Source organism: Etheostoma cragini, chromosome 1, assembly GCF_013103735.1.
Source record: "Etheostoma cragini isolate CJK2018 chromosome 1, CSU_Ecrag_1.0, whole genome shotgun sequence".
Lineage (NCBI taxonomy): Eukaryota > Metazoa > Chordata > Actinopteri > Perciformes > Percidae > Etheostoma > Etheostoma cragini.
In genome coordinates this window covers 5,222,609-5,242,428 of record NC_048407.1, presented here as the reverse complement: position 1 = coordinate 5,242,428, position 19,820 = coordinate 5,222,609, and the positions used below count along the sequence as shown (strand labels likewise).

Sequence of the window (19,820 nt, the reverse complement as noted above, 5' to 3'; positions counted from 1 at the left end):
TAAACCAATCACAATCACCTTGGGCGGCGCTAAGCTCTGCATGGAGGCACTGTAATATATTTGTGTAAGAGAAAGCTCAGATTGGATAGATAGTCTAGCTAGCTGTTTCAATTTACCCTGCATAGATCTGAGGAGCAGTTAACCATAGTCCTCATAAATCCCCCAGTAGTTTAAAATTCAACCACAAAGAAAGCGGAAGGAAACGTCAAGGATATTGACTACCATACCCACACATGGTGATGAAGTGGAGTTTTGGTAAGCTATGGCCTCGCTAGAAAAGACAGCATTGGCCAATACAGTTGAGTTTAATTGAATGTACCACTGCTCTCTCTCCAAACACACACACACACACAGCCACAGTGTATGCTGAGGCGTGTCATCCTGAGTTACTGTGAAAAACAAGTTACTGGCAAAACAAAGTGACACACACACACGGACAGACACACAACTGCTCTCTTCCACTTTACTCCTAGGAATTGTATTTATTTTCTCCTCTTTCTCTATACAGCTGGAATATGCTGCTGAGTGGTGTATTATTAATCCATGTACAAGCACTAGAGGAGGGATTGGCCTCATTCCGTCATAGACAAACTTTCTGCTACAGTACCACAGCACCCCAGCACCCCAGCAACGCATTCTCATGAACAGATTCGTATGATAACGAACAAAAACGTATATACAGTTTAGTTCAACGGTCCTTACAGTTAGATTTACCCGGGTACGGGTCACCGTGAGGTGCTGGTTGATTCGGAGGCCGTTGCAGTTAAGTTAAGCCGTCAAAAATTTGAGTATTTTATTTTTCTCTTTTACCATTTCATTATTTATCTACCCCCCTCCCTTATTAAGTATTTGTTTGTATGTATGTGTAGGTATGAACTCATATTTGTCTGCACTCTAAACTTTTAATTTCAAGTTCTAGAGCAGGGTTCTTCAACGTTTTCCAGGCCAAGGACCCCCAAACTGATGGCGAGATGGAGCGGGGACCCCCTAATTATATATATTGTATAAAATTGTGTTATATCAAACTGAAGTAAGTAAGTAATGTCTATTACATATGGAGTAATGTAGCAAAAGTAATTTCGCCCTGGGATTATTAAAGTATTTCTGATTCTGATTCCTCGCTGATGGGACAGGTGTTTTGAATGAAACGGTGCCCAGCTTGAAAGAGCTCCTGTGTGTCGCTGAATGTGTGCGTTGATGACTGAAAGACATCTTCTGCCTCCATTTATCTGTTAACTACAGTGTGTTGAATTCATGTTAATGTGTATTTAAAGACATTTCAATTAGTGGAAAAAATTGCAGGGGGGGGGGGGGGGGAATATAAAAAAAAGTCTAATCAACCAAAACTTTCGTGACCCCCATGCAGTACCTCCGCGGACCCCCTAGGGGTCGCGGACCCCCTGTTGAAGACCCCTGTTCTAGAGGACAAAATGTATTATAGTACAACACAAACCTGCCAATTTATTTCTATATAATGTTTTCCAGTGCTTGTTAACATTCATCTGTCGTTTCTAAGCGATGTGCAAGTGGAATTGTGTGGTGAGTGGGTAAATGGGGTGGGTGGAACTTGAACATTATCACAGGACGTCCTCACGTTGTTTTACTGCCCTTGTCACTTTGTAATTCTGTTCAACCCTGTGCAAAAAAACAATAAAGAAATGTTGGATTAAAAAGTTACCGTCATGGGCGGCAAGAGTAAAGATTAGCCACTGAAACAACTAGTTGGATTAGATAACGGTTGTGGTTTAGATCAAAACACCCTCCTCAATTAGAAATTATACAAAGACATGTTTTCTGGGTGAAAGTCTTGTGTCTCATGATAAAATATCATCACAATGCTTATGTCCCAATGCAATATTAGTGCGATTTTACACCTTTTTTTTTCCAGCTTCCCCAATTTCAAATCATGTCCCCAAAAGAAAACTTTGTTCATCTCACTTAAATTTTACTGGATTTTCAAGCAGACAGACTTACCAACACATAAAATAAAAGATCAATACGTGGCGTCTCTGTATTGATACAGTATTGCCCCGAAAAATATCACAATACTTTGCTTTATCGATTTTTTCCCATCCCTAATGCAAAGTCCCCAACTGCTTGAAAGCCCTGTGTTATAGGACCCACCCATCCACTCTGACGTCCCTACAGTATGTGGACCAGAGTGTTGTTATACAGCAGCAGATTCTGTGGGGCAGCATTAAATAGGAATACATATGGATCACAGTGCTTAACGTTCTGTAGCTATATGTATGAACGGGAACAGCCTGAACCCAGCAGCCCTTCCTGTGCTCCCCGCCTCCATCACCAGGTGAAGCCGTTTCATCCCATGCCCAGTACCAGCTCTGCGTGCCAGCAACGTCAGCAGGTGCTGCTAGAGCACACATCCATCATCCATCTCCCATTACTGCCGACAAGTACCTGTGTGTGTCTGGCCTGATTGTTGGTATTTTTAGGTTAATGATGCACCCGAAGCAGCCTGAGAAAACCGAGCCTCTCCAGAAATTGTTATTTACTGCATTTTCAACGTCAGATTCTGGCACATCATTCAAACTAAGTTCAACTCGTGTGGCAAGTATTAGCCAAACAAACCCTAACCGAAGAGAAGAGAAGGCACTTTTTTAAGCCTGGAGGAAATAAACTCCATTTGTGAGTGTTTTTTTTTTTACCTGTGTCCTTGCCCAAAAAGCAAACAGCTTTCCAATACTGAACTCTCGTAATACTTAAGCCCTGTCCACACTAATGTAGATACATTTGAAAATAGTCTTTCTTAGTGCCTGCTGTTTCAGCCTTCCACCCACACAGAGTTAATATATCCCTTCAGGGAAAACAGAGTTTTCAGTGTTCCTTGTTTGGACTCAGAAAACTGATCTTTTCAAATAATATATATGGAAATCTGTCATACCTAACTCTCTCGCTCAAATTGTGTTGCGGTATATCAACACACAACAATATTTTTGTCATTGACACAGTTTATGTTTGTGAACACACGCCTGAAAATTACTGATTGATTGAGAGTTTATTATTGAGACAGGACACAGCAGCAAAAGATCAAGGTCTTTTTAGCCTTTTCTAGTCTTCCTCAGTGAATGGAGTTTGCTCGGTTGTCATGGAGATGAATCAGTGCTCAGTTATCACGCTGATATAATAACAGGTGCTTGTATAACAGTTGAGATAGTAACCCATGTCTCTGTTAAAATAGTGTCTCTGGCGTCAGTTGTGAATGTCCCCCCGATCTTTCCTCGTCCACTCGGATCTGGCTCGAACCTCTGACCTCTTTTCCGTGTGGATGCCAGATGTTGGTGCATAGACTGTATAAGTCAAGCTATTTCACGTCAAGGACCCCTAAACTGACACAAACAAGATCACAAACCCCCATCTGATGCAATTTTGCCCCTGGGTCCCCCACCCATTTTTAGATTTTTGCTGTTTCACTACAGATAGTGTTTAAAACCAATTATGAAATTAGTCATACAATCTGTGATTGTGTTACCTATGGATGGGACTATAGTGAAAATATATTATTCCCTATATGTTGGGAACCCCTGAAACCTCCTCAAGGACCCCTGGCAGTCCCCCGGACCCCTATTTGATAACCATTGGTATAAGTAAAGACAAAACATCTGGATTGCCCCCTGATGGCTGGCTGGCCATAAACCCCGCCCCCTCCATGTTAGCGGATGGGACATGGGGCCAAACTCCAAAATTGAAGTGCGGTACATGTCAAATACATTTTACAAAGATGGTTTCTGTCATTTTTAGGTAGCTCTGATCCCGCTGATATTTGTTCCTGTTCATTTTTTGGACACGTTTGTTATTTGATGCTATATAAAGAGGCTTAACTTTTGTATAGTGGGAGGAAGTGGAGACCCGTTGTCCATCAGTTTCTATGCTATGAGGGGTTTTGGTCTGGGGTTAACAGTGTTCATTCAGTCTCTTGTTCAGAGTCCTTGCTGATTTACTGATGTAGTGCTCTCCACAGCCGTCACATGTGATGTCATGAGATTTCAGAATCAGAATCTGTAGTTTATACCAAATTTGTACAATTCATTGTGTCTTAACCTTTTCTATAGCCAATTTCAAACATACCTTTTTCTTTGAATGTAATGGCAATTTAACCAACCCGGTCTCACACTAGTTTGCAAAATGGTCATGTTATTTTGATACATTCATTTGTGTACATGTTGCGATCTTCTCGTTTACTACAGGTCACAATTTTCGAGAGTGACCATTTCACGAACTACCATGACACTGGGCTGTTCTGGGGGACGCAACAATGGGGAAATGAAACGCCACACAAGGGACGGTGACAACAACTCGCGCGGGACACGATCCACGGTTGCTGGAGGACCTAATCACAGGGAAATGAAACGCCGTAAACGCTACAACAATAAGACAGACCACACAGGGACGGTTGTGGTTAGGAAGAGAATAATGCGGAAAGGAACTGCAAATCCTGGGATACTGTGAAAGTTCTGTGTTGTTTGACCCGTCCACCACCCCAACCAACCTTCCTGTGAAGATTTTCGGCTTATCAATACTACTCGCTACCATAATCATTCTGTGACCACAAATTAGGCTTCCCATTGAAATCCATTACTTCAAATTCATAATCAACACACAGAAATAACAACATTAACGTGACGTGAGACTGGATAGATTTAACATAACAGTTTCCTGTCCAAATAAACGTATGTCTCACTTTTATGTACAATGGCAATATTACCAGGTCAAGCCTTGCAATGTTGAAAGTGCAATAAAACTTCCAAAATTGCAATAAAAATTGAATTGAAAGGCCACAGCTACACTTATCAAGATAAAGTGTGCATCTAGTTTGCCTAATTAGGAACACATTAATAAATATATCAAAAAGCAAGTGTCTGCCAACACATTCACCAGATAAAGTCTTTAAAGTCCTAATTTCAATGTGTTTACAGCTTGTTGCGCTGTTGCCAACCAGGAACCAGAAAACATTCTTCATCCATCACATCATTACCTCTTGTGTATGGCGCCAAATCCAAGTGCCAAGTCTGAATGAGGCCATAACTACCAGTTGCATGGCACACACCTGGGTCTGAAGGACAAAAAAACTGTAACAAATACATGACACTAGCAATGCATTTCATGTCTGAAAAGGGCCAGCCTTCGAATGTGGCCTTTCGCAATAGGTATGAATAGTTTAGATGACTAATCACAAAGTAGTTTGTTACTCAATGTACGGTACTTTAGAAGCAAAAAATAATTGAATTTTCTTCTACTGTGTACAGACATCTCTTCCCTGCCTAGAGAAACAACGTTGTGTAAGATGGAGAGTGAGTCAAACATAATCCGTGATTAGGGTAAAGAATGTTGGGAGATAGACAAAGGACTTTCTGAGATGCTGAAGTTTTCTGTTGAACTGAGGCAGATTTGTTTTATGTATTTAAGGAAACCAATCAATGTGAAACTCATCAAACATACATATATTTGTCACGTCATGCCAAGAACACTGTTATGGTGACTATTTCTAAGGAGGAGTAAGAACTTCATTTGAAAATAACTTTTTGCTTTTTCAAGTTGAACCTTCAAACTGAATGTTAGATTACAGCGTTAGCACCCCATGGTGTTTCCTAGAAGCACAGTTACATCAATGATAATGACTTATGCTGTTTGCCATTCAAAACAGGACCGGGAAATGGACAATTATTTGTTGGTATTGTACTTTCTAGTGTGAAAGAAATCATGCTGTAAACTTGTGTGTATTTGTGAGGATTAGAGGCATGTAATACTGTGTAGCATCACTAGTAACTTAATTTCAGATTACTGCATTTAATAAAAAAAGGATATGTTGGAGAAGACAGGGAGGAATTTCCAATTAATCTAGAAAACTGCATAAATAATTCCTATGTTGTGGTGTGGGGTTTTGTTTAGTTATGTCGTCCCGACTTGTGTTGTCTTTGTGTGTTCCCCCGAGTGTCTGTGTGTTCTGTTTCCTGTTTTATTTTGAAGTCGGGTTTCTGTCTTGTCCTGTTTTTAGGGTTTACTTTACAGAAGCATAAAATTTGTTGTTATAGTTTATTCCTATTATTATTTCATGTATCTTGTATGTATGTATATTGTCTCCTAGTATTATATATATATATATATATATATATATATATATATATATATATTAATATTTGTGCTGTGTAACTGATGTATGTTTGCTGTTGTAGCACCATAATTTTCCATTTTTGGGAAACAAGAAATATCTATCTATCTAAATAGCGTCATGTGATGTGAAGCTGTTCATTTATCTGTATTTTGCTAGCTTGCTAACTTTCCACTACATCACACGTTACTAGCTAGCGTGTGATACGTTTTTTGGGGTCTTTAATCATAATGTGGGGGAGAGGATATTAATTTTACTTGCACAGTGTAATAACCGATTGTACATTTTATTTCAGTATTTGTTAATAAGTTATTATTAACCCACTGTTACATCAGATAATTTTAGTTATGACAGCTGTCACATTACTGTACCTTTTTGGGGTTTATTTCAGAAACTTCCTATCATACAGCTTGTACATTGCCTGTAAGACACTATCTTACTAATAAGTAAAAAGTCCAACAATATGATATTCATTAAATTTGATTGGTTTCTTTAATAACTACATGAAACAATACTTGTAATTTTACTTTTAGTACTTGAGTAGTACATTCTTACTAATACTTTAGTGCTTAAAGAGCACTTCAACATCTACTCAAGTCACTTTTTTGATAGAGCACTTGTACTTTTACTCAAGTAAGGGGCTCTAGTACTTTATACAAGTCTGTGTGCTTCGATGATATTGCTCCATTACTTTGCTTGATACCAGTTTCTTCTGTGTTGCCTTGACAACCTACTCTCTCATTGAAATGAACAACACAGTGCCTATTCTCTTGCAGTATCTGAATGTTATCACATGTCATAGTTGATTACTCGTATGCATTAGTGGATCATCTGAGCAGAGAACAGTCGAGTCAAACACTCTTCAGCCTGAGGGTAAACAAGCTTTAGCACATAGAAAACAACTTTCAAATGTTAGATTGTAAATGCATCTGTAGTTTCCATTGAAGGAGCTGCATTGTGAGCTGGTGCTGTGTGATGTAAACACCTGGATTTGCATAAGCAGGGCAAGTTGTTAATGGATCTGTATGAAGGCTATCATCTTGGCTAATTTGAGGAACAAGAGAAGATATTACCTCCTGTTAGCTGCTCTCCTTCAATTCCGTTTGGTAAAGCATATATTGAGTTGCGGTATTGTATTATAGTGGCTGGAGAATAGTGGGAAAGTGGGAAAGAATGGTCTGTGTTATATTTTACCCCATTCCAACTTTCATAATAAAAATGCAGTCACAGCTGGTGACAGCTGTGACTGCATTTTCACATAAGAAACCCTTAATTTTCAGTGGCGTTGTGTTTTTAAATGCCAGTAAAAAAAATGTAAGTCAACCATAACCTCCAGACAACTGCTGTGTACACGTCAGACTGGTATGCCTATTAGCTGGTGTGATTTGTTATTTTGTCAGTGTAAGAAAAACAACAAAAATGTTCCCAAACACATAAATTCTTGTACACCACCTAGACAGAGCTGATGGAAATGTGTCCAAATTCACTTGACATTTGGACGAGAACACTCAGTAGCTCATAATAGGTTTCTACTACACTGACACTTTCTGCTAAATCACCTATGTGCCAAAGAGTATATATTAACAATTGTTTTTGGAAATAGGTCTGTCAATTGTGATACACGGTGCCCCTCCTCCTGCCATGCGATCTCAAACAGCCTCTAATCAAGCAGCCGGCCTGGGAGTGGAATAGATCCACAGGGGATTCTGCTTTGTGCGTCCTAAAACAAAGCTCAGCTAAACATAGATTATCTGACATGATAATGACACTGCAGGGGCCAGAGTTTCCGTGTCTCAGCCCCCAACCCCCCCCTCAGTTCATCAAGCCCCATTTCTACATGTGATGTAGAAATGTGACATGTGTTATTGGCTGCAAAGCAAAGCAACAATGTTCAAACTCTAAAAAGTGATGTTAAAGGGGCCTTTACTGTATTGATTTATGGTATGGAAAACAGGGAACACTACTCGCTCCAAAGTTAATCTATCATGGTACATGTCTATTGTTAGCGTCATGTCCACGCTTAACATTCATTTCTATGTCAATAGGAAGTCGACCGCTCCTCATTTGCGCTAAGTTGAATCCAGGTTACTTAATGCAAATGAGAAGCGGCAAGCTCGGCTCGCCGCCTCTCGCCGACTATTATCTCTTGGTAGCAACGGAGGAAGTGTTATTACAGAGCTAGAAAGTCAAGAGGGTGAAAGTTGGGTGTACGGGTCAACAACATGTCCAAATGTGAGGTCTGTTTTTTTAGCCTTGTTTACTACATGTACATCATCATTGTGTCTTTTAACCCTTTTTTACTGTATTCTATTAGGCAGATATCACAAATGACCGTATTAACAGAAAAAAAATCAATATAGAATCTTTAAATCTATTTAAAGCTTTAGTACGTAACTTCTTTATAAGCAACAGCTAATTAAGCATATCAGCTCTACAAAACTCTCTCTATATTTCTCAGTATGACTATTAAAAAATGGTGTCGTCTGGCGACTTTCACACGCAGAAAATCGAGTGATAGATAAGATAAGATTGGGGGGGTCTGATGGTTCTCTGCCCTATACATATATGTGAAATATTTGTCCAGCGATGGAGTCTAATCGCTAAGGTTTGTTTAAGTTGATAATAATGTTATGCTGACACTGGTTGATATATATAAAACCCATTGTATCAACAGAAACTGTGAGTTCTTCCATCAAAAGACAGTAAATGCATCAGATGCAAACATTCTGTAATTCTGCACTGGAAGTTTTACATGTGTACCGTTGCTCCCTCTTGTGTCTGTATGGACATTGTCTGTATTGTCCTGTTATTATGGAAACACTGCGGGCATCCATGCTGGGCTGGCGTGGGGTAAACTGAACCCAAGATGTTCGGGTCCTATCCTCTGACCAATCAGCTTACCTTACTTTAACTACTCAAGGTCAATACCAAGCCTCCACCAATTCTTCTGCGGCGTAGGGCGGGACTTGCCAAGAAACCTGGTAGGATCCATAGTACCAAAATGTTTGTTGGAAATGAGCCAGGCCTGCGCAGAATCTATCACCGGCAATTTCCACCCAATGCATTCCGGTTGGATTTGCATCCGACTTGCTCCCAAATAGATCTGACGTGATACACACTTGGGCAATAATAACCTCATGAGATCAAGGTGGCCGCAGGTTTGAGACGCAGGCAGCGCAGTTACTCTCCAAGACCCTGGCGGACCAAGGGCATGCTGGGAAACGCCTGATTTCTTCATGATCAACTCAACTTTTATTGTTTTTAAATTAGAGGGATTTTATTTGTTATTTGCCTGATTAAATGGATAATTCTGTACAGAACACATGTTGTGTGGCATTCAGAAGTCAGAGAGACTAAATCTGTTCAGATTACAGATCATATACAGTCTGTGGTTTATTTACATCAGCAACAGATCACAGGTAGAGCATTTAACCAGCTAGCCTTTCTTAATAAAAACAACTAAAACAACTCGAACAAGCCTAATATTCATTTGTTTGTGGGCGGCACCTTTGTTCCAAACTTATGGCTGAGCAACACACCAGACAAACATTGCCAATCAATACACCTGACAGTCTTCTCCAATCAACCATCCTGCATAGACTCGGATTCCTGGTGTTCGCAGCCAGGCTTTTCCTATACCATGGCCCTTAAATTGCCTCCCCGAATACTCCACTTGCTGCCCTTTCTGTCTGAGTCCCTCCCACCGAGGAGCCACGGGAGAGATGCAAGGAAATCCCGGGAGGAAAGAGCAAATGGTTTTTGAGGGATGAGACGCCCTTTCCGTTGAAGCGCCACATACAGGGGCTTGCCTAAGTTTAGACACCCATGCTAAAAGAGGATTAAAAAACGTCTTTTGGAAATTGATCTTAATGGCTTAATTAAAAAATGTTAGGAAAATCCAACCTTTTAAGGACACACATTACTTTGTGAATGAATATTGTATTGTAAACAAATAAATTACTGTTCTTCCTTAAAATACAGGGAGCGTAAATATACACCCCCCTTATGTTAAATTCCCATAGAGTTAGGCAGAGTTTTATTATTAAAAGCGAGTTATTTCATGGATCAGGATACTATGCATCCTGATAAAATTCCCTTGGCCTTTGGAATTAAAATAGCCCCCCCATCATCACATACCCTTCACCATACATAGAGCTAGGCATGGGGAACTTTCCATAAGATCATCTCTCAATACAAATCAAACCGGCTATTAGGCCAAGTGAAATGAAACTATGCCAATCTCTGGGGTTTGTGAGGGTATGTGATGATGGAGGGTAGTTATTTTTAATTCCAAAAGCCAAGGGAACTTTATCAGGATGCCTAGCATCCTGATCTATGAAATAACTGGCCTTTAAAAATAAAAATGTGGCGGCCTCTATGGGAATTTAACATAGGTAAGGTGTATACTTATGCCCCCTGTATTTTAAGGAAGAACATTTATTTATTTACAATACATTATTCATTTATAAAGAAAAATGGTGTCCTTAAAAGGTTGGATTTTCCTATTTTTTTTAATTAAGGCATTAAGATCAATTTCCAAAAGATGTTTTTTATTCCTCTTTTTAGTCAACTTTAGCATGGGTGTGTAAACGAATGCAGGCCACTGTAAATACGTCAGCTGTTTGGGCGGAGTTAACAACTCCTTTGGCTGCATGGCTCTCCAGACAGCTGCTCTCATGTTTCCTCGGTTATAGCTCATTGATGATCCCTCCTTGATGCTCGCTCCTCAGCAAAGAAATAAGAGCTTTGAGACGGTCTTCACCGAGGAGGGACGGAACAACTTCCGGTTCAGCAGAGGAGCGAGAAGTCAAGAAACCAACTATTAAGGGCCATGAGATGCAGCTTATTTCTATAGACCTCTAGTTTGAGGTCTTTGTTCTAAGTAACAGCCTGTAGTAACAGTTTGGTTTATTGGGTCACAGAACTCCAACCACATCGTCTGTTACCTGGAGCTCTACATCAGCTTAGCAGCTCACATGCCTGCCCCTCGCTCCATCCTGTTCGTCAGTCCTGGACTAAACCTACCTTCAATCATCAAGTCCAACTACAAAACGTAACCGAACTCCTCACAAGCACGCTTGATCTAATTAGTAGAACTTCATTTTAAAAATGAGCTAAGCTTTACAGGCCATGGATCAGCCTATGCCCGAGGTATCATTTCATGTCACAGAACCTGTTATGATGTACTGCATTTGGATCAATTCTTCATTTACATAGGTATTGAGACAAATGGTGGAGGACATCTAATCATATCAGAGGATGATGACACTAACTTGACAACATCTGGCAACACAATCTGTTACCTGACACGCTCCGCTGATGCACATATCGTAAGCATCCGCCCGGCATCGTGTCCCGTCCAGCACTTTGGGGGCCAGTTCAACAGTGACGCTTCTCCCTTTGGCTTGGCAGCGCAGTGCACAGGGTGCTGACGGGTCATATGGTGATGGGAACCACTCGTAGGTGACACCCTGGTACTTGATGTCATTGTGGGCCGAACACTGCTGGGCCCGGAAATCACCGGACTCTGGTGGGCAGTCCTGAGGAGAGGGACAACAGAGACAAGGACACAGGTTGGAGTGTTGCATCGCTGTGAATATGGACGGGTGCGCAGAAGGGCTGGGACGATATGCTTTTGTCTGATTTTCACGATACATGGTTGGCAATTGGATTTGTATTGCGAATTTAATTCATTGTGATTCTAGAGCTATTGCAATTTGATAGTATTGAGTACTACAAATTTCTTTTCTTTCTCTAACTAAAAGAAAAGTTGAATAAAACACTTCTAGAGACAATAATGTGACGTCCTCCTGCTAGAGCAGGGCCTGCTTTATTTACCTTTATGAGGTTTTTTAACATAAATATGCATTCCCCCAGCCTGCCTATGGTCACCCAGTGGCTCGATAATGGTGATCGGTGTAAACCGAGCCCTGGGTATCCTGCTCTGCCTTTGAGAAAATGAAAGCTCAGATGGGCCGATCTGGAATCTTTCCCCATATGAGGTCATAAGGGGCAAGGTTACCTCCCCTTTCTCTGCTTTGCCCACCTAGATAATTTGGCCCACCCATGGGAGAGAGACATCATGGCTTTCAAATGAGCAAAGTGGCAGTTGGTAAAGACCACCCCCCATCCCAAGAAATAAGAGCTTTGAGACGGTCTTTACCAAAGAGGGACGGACCAACTTCCGTTTCAGCCGGGGAACGAGAAGTCAAGGAGCTAAAAGGGCCATGAGCTGCAGCTCATGGTTCTGTTAACATTTAACATATAAAAATACTTTAACATCATCACTTGTATATTTCATTATCTTTGTTACTGCATTAGGATTTCTTGTCATGGCTCATGAGCTCATGACAATATATCATGAGCCATTTGTAAAAACTAATAGCTTTCTAAGAAGAATGCGCATCATATGTCAGTCAGTCTGACATTTATTTCATTTGTAAAGAAGAACAAAACATGGATTTTCGTCTTTTTCTGCATTTGGTCAGAAACCACACAGTATAAGATGTAGTTGGGATATATATACAGTATATATACAGTATATTTACTGTGTATCTATATACTCGTATGAGTGTTTGTGTGGTTCCAACTGACTGGACGTAGGAAACGTCCAGCCTGTGTGATGGTGCAGAAGAGCTGTCAACAAACAGCTTAACACCTTGTACTGAAAGCCGTCTCAGATCAATGAGGGATGCTTGTTTCTCCGGGTGACAACTGGCAGACTTTTGGCAGCCAAAAATCTCTCTTCTCCCTGACAGAAGTGGACACATCCAGCCTGACACATCAGCTTCACTAGTCACACTCTGCCATTCTACATATCCTTCTGACGCCCTAACGGAGCCCAGAAACAGAACCTTCAGTTCAGGCAGAGTTAGCCTCCATGTGTGAAGGGGCGTGGGGGATATTATCCCAACATTTCCCTACTGGATGTGATTAAAAATGGTATAAGGAGGTTGTTTCAACAGGCTGGATGTGTTTCTGTGGTTTGGGAAAATGCAGTCCCTCTGTGGAGGTACTGTCATGGGGCTGGGGGGGTCCATGGTCTCTCATGGATCAAATTACTGCTGATATTACGTGATGGACTGTCAAGGACTGGTGGAAGGACTATCACTTCTAACATTAAACAGACTTTATTTTAGCAAAATAATCAATGCATACTTCATTTCTCTACATATTTGGCACATCACCAAATATGTGATGTGCTATACTGTATGTGTGCTAACATACAGTACAGCACATCACATATTTGTGATATGGCTTGAATAATTACCCAACAGTCATGAAGGGCTGGGGGTAACATCTGCAGAGTCCATTTCCTATTATTTCCTCTAAGGCAGAGATCTTCAACAGTGGGTTTGGAACCCCTGGGGGTCCTTAGAGTCACATAATTAGCAAATTATAATTCCCCAATGATGATAGGCTACAGGTAATGTAGTCATCCATAGATACAGTTAATCTTTAGCATTTACAGTGCCACTTGTATTTTTAACATTAAAAGATGATTTATAAAATCATGCTACCAGTTATTTGTTAATAGCTTAGTATTCTATGCAAAGAAATGTGTGTAAAAAGGCTTTAGGCCGCCCTACATACTATTATAGGCCAAGGTTAATATGCAACTTAATTTTATCAAATAGTAGGGAGTCCCTGCTCTGTCTCTCTTTCAGTTAATTGAGAGTTTCTCAATCTATGTTTTTCTACTGACTTCTGTGTTCTTGTGTCCCTTTGAAACGTCATCTGGTGTTGCCAAAGTACTGTCCTAATACACAAGTTTGCATTTTACCAAGAACAGTTACAATTCACGGAAATGTTCTTTTTTGTTCCAAGCTGACTTGTATCAACTTGGAAGCACCCGTATCCCAACATTCATTTGGGCATTCAACAAGGGTCTGGTTTCCGGTACGTAGACAGATCATTTTAACACTTTTTGGTATCTTATTTATTACAAAATTTACTTCTGAAAACATTTTAGGCAAGAAATGAATTGTTAAGATTTTGAATATAAGCAGTCTTGTGAAAATCGTTGCCAAATTGACAATTTGCTTTAAAGTTTGGGAGTTGAGAAGCTCCTTAAAGTGACGTGACAGCCGCTAGCTTATCGCTTGTACAGTCAAGCTCGGAGACCTGGTTGTAAGATGGAGGTCTCTCAGACCAGTCTCGTTAATAAGATGCTTTCATTTCGCCATTGACGGATCGTTAGTTTAAATATCAAAACACATGTCCATCGATTAACAGGATCCTGTGGTTAACTGCTTCATGACTGAAGTGTGGTGTCGCGACGTCATACATCAATGGTTGATGCTCCACGCCCCTGACTCGCAGCTGATTGTACAAGCTGCGAGTCAGGGGTACAAAAATGTTTTTTATTATAGCTTACATTGGTTTCATAACCTTCTCAATAAGTCTCCCATCACTGGACCAATAACGTGGCCTATATACAGTACGTATGTAGTGTAGTTTACGTTCATCACACCAGGAACAATGCAATGGTTCTTAATCTTTTTATTTTGGTCTGGTCACTTGTCAGAAGAATAAAACATGAATATTGTTTTAAAAATGCTCACAGCGTGTATTGAAGTCACTTACTTATTTTTCTAGTTGTTGTCCCTTTCTGATTGTTCTGTATGAATATTAATTGTAGCCTACAAAGAATTAGATATAGCTTATAGATATTGGTGCATATGGTTGTAAAACATGTTCTCGCATTGTGAATAAGGGTTTGAAATTAAGCCTAGAGTCATTAGGGTCCATTTCCCGAGGAACATTATTCCCTCTGCTCACTTTTAAGGCAAAGGCTGAATAATAATACATTTTATTTATATAGTGCTTTACATGGTAGGCTAGTCAAAGACACTTTACAGTAAGACCAGCACATTTATCACATAAAAATAGAAACATGAAACTAGCATATTTAAAGCAATTAAAACACAGTGTAGCCTACAACTTTGTAAAATGTGGAGTGACTATAGCCTAAGGAGATATTATTACACCCCACACATTCAGTCGAGTCCGCTATGGTCTGTTTGGCTTTTTCTCTCCGTTTGATAAGAGCCGTATTTCCCTTTCTGCATATTAAATCCTTCCCCTCCTCGTTACTTTCCATTTAAGCTGCTGCTCATTGGGTGAAACATATGGCGCATGCGTCTTCTCAATTCTGCATCAGTAAATCTGTGTAGGTAGCGTGGTCTATGTGCGAAAGCCGTGAACGTGCACTTATCCCAGCTATCTCCACCTGGCTTGACATAGCTTCACCTGTTCATCCTGGCTTGGCAATCGTGCAACCGATTAAGCCGCGATGAGCAGATCACACTAAGTCAAGCTGCGCTTTTTCATTTATCCTGGATATCTTTATTCTACTTTCGTGCAACAGGTCCCCTGTCTTATGTAGTATGGTTTCCTGTCTTGTCTAGTCTTGTCAAGCTTTACTTTTGCCTGTCTGATTGTCCAGCCCTGCCCTAATGTGATTCAACTGATGTCTCACCTGTTCCCCATTACCTCATTACCGCTTGTAGTTAACCTCTGTGTTCCCTTTGTCTAGTGCTGCATCATTGTTTTGGTCCTCGAGACTGTTGTGCTGTGTGCGTCCGCGTTCCTGACGTTTTCCTGTCCGTGTATCCCTGTGAGTATTTCCCTAGGATATTCCCTGGTTTTGGACTTTGCCTTCCCTGTGTTTTTGTAAATCATAATAAAGATTGTTGTTGAAGTTCAACCCGCCTGCACCGACTCTGCTTTTGGGTCCTCCTCCTGTCACCTCCAGTAACAGTAACATGCTCAGACATGTTATGTAGACTAAATGAGGAGACACCAACCATTGCTAATAGTTTTCATTGCTAATTTCCATCTGTTGTCCCTAGACATATACAGTGCACTGAAATAATATAGAAATGATATTTCCACATATCACTTATAGGGAAACCTAGGACAAGCTAGTGCATAGGCCTCCTCCTTTTTAAAATTTAAACTAATACACTAATAAGAATAGGAATCGCAACGCCCTCTTTTGAATAAGTAATGAGTGTTTAAGCGAAACCATAAACCATAAAATTAAAGCTCAATGAGTTTTATTTCACAATACTATTGCTATAGTTGTAACATTGTAAGGTTTCCTTGGCCTTGGAGTCCTTGGAGATTGTTTAAATACAAAATGGTTATATTGTTGTGTTTTTTATTTCTAGTTTTTATTTTGGAGCACCGCAGGTAGCCTCTGTGCTGATGGTGTTGCGCAAAACAAGAAGAATGCATTGTTAAATAAGTGATAAAAGGCTTCATTCTTCCAAGAACAACCAGCAAGAATGTTCTACCCAAGAACAGAAGGCCGTTCTTTGCATTCTTGAGATTGAGAAACAGTATCTAAGTCCCCGGATGTGTCTCCGCATCTGACTTCCGCACAGCTTCTTGTTGATCTTCTAATCCTTAACAGCATGTTGGGAGATAAACTGGGGATTTGGGGGAGCTGTAGAGCATGGACTGTGCTATGGAATAAGGTCTGGGTATGACTGCAGAAACCAATGTTGAAAATGATTCAGTGATTCAGTTTAGGGTACTTTTTGTTGGTAGAGGAACAAACATTTCGAGTGGCAGCCTAGTTAATGTTCACAGCTAGCAGCTATAAGATATTAATTAAATGTGTATCTGACAAATAAAATAGCCTGTTACGCCTTACAAACATAAAAACATACTTTAAATACTGGAGATAAGAAGATTTTGAATCCAAATAATTTGATTGTTGCAGTCTGAAGACTGCTTTGTTGAAGATAAGGGTCCTACGCCACAACAATCAGTAAAAATAAAAAATATTCTGAGGTCCTCCATGGAACATGTTACTTAAGTGAAAGTATGTAAGTCTTATCAGGAAAATGTAAATAAAGTATCAAAAGTAAAAGTATTCAATGCAGAAAAATCAAATAGAAACTGGAAATGATCCAAACAGTTGTCTCAATCATGTGTTCTTTGTACAAACATCTTAATGTGTTAAGTAATTAAATGAATCAGATGAATGTAGCGGAGTAAAAGTAGAAAGTGGCATGAAAAGATAAGACTTGACTAAACATTTGTGTTTAAGTTTAAACGTTGTGAGTGTTCATTTATATTACCTGCTCTATATTTTCCAACATTTTTGTCAGACATAGTAACAATAATAGTCCAAAATGATGTAAAATTCCATTATTTTATTTAAAAAGTAATATTTTCTCATGGGAGGACCCTTATATGCCCGAATAAGTGCACCTTAGACTTCCACAAACCTAGGAAAGCACTGGCCTTTAACTATAGTTCATGGTGGACCTATATCACACACCTATATGACAGTTCAAATTTCCTTGCGGGAGTCATCCCAAAAGGATTAATAAAGAGAAGTTTGAGTCTAATATCCTTTACTTCTACAGAACAATCATTACCATGGGTAAAATAATCCAATGTTGGCTTGTGGTAAAAAGCAGGAAGAAGGGAAAATAAAGGGAAAGGTGGGAATTACACTGCAGCCAGTATATTACTTTAAATTCAAATAATACAGTAAGAAAGTTAATGTCTATTTACAGAATAAATACCTCAAACTTTAAAAACAGTAGTTTACCGGCGACACTGATGCCAGTATATTACTGTAAATTTATGGTGAAAAGTTTTATAGTGAACGTGATCATGTGTTGCTTTGTGGACTTGGGGAAATGACTGACTCTGTCATTTCTCATGTGCGTACAGTCTCTTAAAAACACACATGACTTTCGGGTGTGAATGTGTAATGTGCAGCTGAAAATGCTTTGAGATATAGACTTCCTCTCCAAGTTAACACAAGTATTAAGTCTAAAATGAATTTAGAAACAAATATTACCAATGAGAGCTGAGGTTTGGACTCACCCTGTTGCTGCAGGTTCTGTAGCGGATGTTTTTGCCAACACAGCTTCTGCAAAGGAAGGTAAAAAAAAAACACATGTCAGCACTACTGCAAACCAAAGTGTGTCTCAGTGATACTTGTCAAAGCTGTGTCAAAACACAAAACTATATGCAAAGAGTTGTTAGTCGAAAGCTTGGAAAACAATGAATGCCACTAATAGAGGATCCTTTTCTCATTTATGGTTGCCAGACCTTAGTACACCTGACTGTCATTATTTTGTATAAATATCTAAATTTCTAAATTCTTCCATAATTGTTCAAAACAGTTACAGGGAAATTGTTAAAGCACTAACAGCAAAACAACAATTTTGTAGTTCCATTTCTTTGCCTTTGAATTTAACTCTTTATTTTTCAAAGTTAGTTTTTTGGGGCTTTTTTTCCTTTTTTTTAAATTGTGGAATGGTCTGTGCACAGAACTAAAGCAACGTCCAAACATAATCCAGTTCAAAAAAAGGTACAAAGCAATGATTGTCAAAAAATATATAGGAAAGAAGGAGGGCTCTAACAATATCAATACAGTATGTGTACATTGACGTATGTGTATGGTTATGTGTGTGTATACTGTATAGTACAGGCCAAATGTTTGACGGTCAGTCAGTCCGGAAAATTGCAAAAACTTTAAACGTGTCCCCAAGTGCAGTCGCAAAAAACCATCAAGCGCTACAACAAATGTTGGCTCACATGAGGAACGCCCCAGGAAAGGAAGACCAAGAGTCACCTCTGCTGCTGAGGATAGGTTCATCTGAGTCACCAGCCTCAGAAATCGCAAGTTAACAGCAGCTCAGATTAGAGACCAGATGAATACCACACAGAGTTCTAGCAGCAGACACATCTCTAGAACAACTGTTAAGAAGAGACTGGGCGAATCAGGCCTTCATGGTCAAATAGCAGAAAGGGTGACCGGATGGATTCTACATGCCTGGTTCCCACCGTGAAGCATGGCTGAGCCTGCTGCAGTCTTTGTGCATGTGTAGGAGCTGGGGTGAGTGTCACCTCTTTATATGAAGCAATACTGAGCGCAGGATGTTCTCTGGCAAATATAGCAGCTACTTAATCCCTGACAACAGGCTGCTGTGGGCCTGCTGTTCTCCATGATCAGCTCAGCAAAGAGGTCTTTATTTGGTCCACGTCTGTTATAAAGCCACTGAACCCGTAACAGAAGCAGGAATATTTCTTCCATCTATTTTCAGGGTGGTGGGACTTCAAGCCCTACTGTGTTGATTATTGATTGGTATAGTTGCTATCACGGTGAATTGGGAATATAAATATGAAGAATTAGACCGCTCATATCTGTATACACAGCCACATGGATTTTTTTTTTTTTTCTAACCTCAAATTACTTTTTCACGGGGATTCACCATCACAATAAATCACGGCGTAAAAGCCATACATTAGGAGTGCTAAAACATGTAAGCCAAAAGTTTGGAACCAACTTCTCATTCAATGTGTTTTATTTATCTTTATGACTATTTACAATGTAGATTATCACTAAAGGCATCAAAACTATGAATGAAGACATATGGAATTATGTACTTAACAAAAAAGTGTTAAGTAACTGAAAACATGTCCTATATTTTAGTTTCTGCAAAGTAGCCACCCTTTGCTTTGTTGATAGCGCTGCAAACCCTTGGTGTTCTCTCATTGAGCTTCATGAGGTAGTCACCTGAAAGGGTTTACACTTCCCAGTGGGCCTTGTCAGGGTTAATAAGTGGAATGTCTTGACTTATTAATGGGGTTGGGACCATCAGTTGTGTTGTGCAGAAGTCAGGTTGATACACAGCCAACAGCCCTATTGGACAACTGT

General features: G+C 39.9%; 1 protein-coding gene across 2 annotated transcripts in view; it reads right to left on the bottom strand.

Moving 5' to 3' along the window:
• adamtsl3 (ADAMTS-like 3) overlaps window positions 1–19,820 on the bottom strand; it is a 211,393-nt gene that overhangs the window by 78,937 nt on the left and 112,636 nt on the right. For both annotated transcript variants that reach the window (XM_034867570.1, XM_034867580.1), the window contains exons 5-6: window positions 17,981–18,026; window positions 11,431–11,667 (exon numbers count right to left, since the gene is read on the bottom strand). In XM_034867570.1, the coding sequence (XP_034723461.1) occupies window positions 11,431–11,667; window positions 17,981–18,026 (283 nt within the window). The remainder of the gene's footprint in view (window positions 1–11,430; window positions 11,668–17,980; window positions 18,027–19,820) is intronic.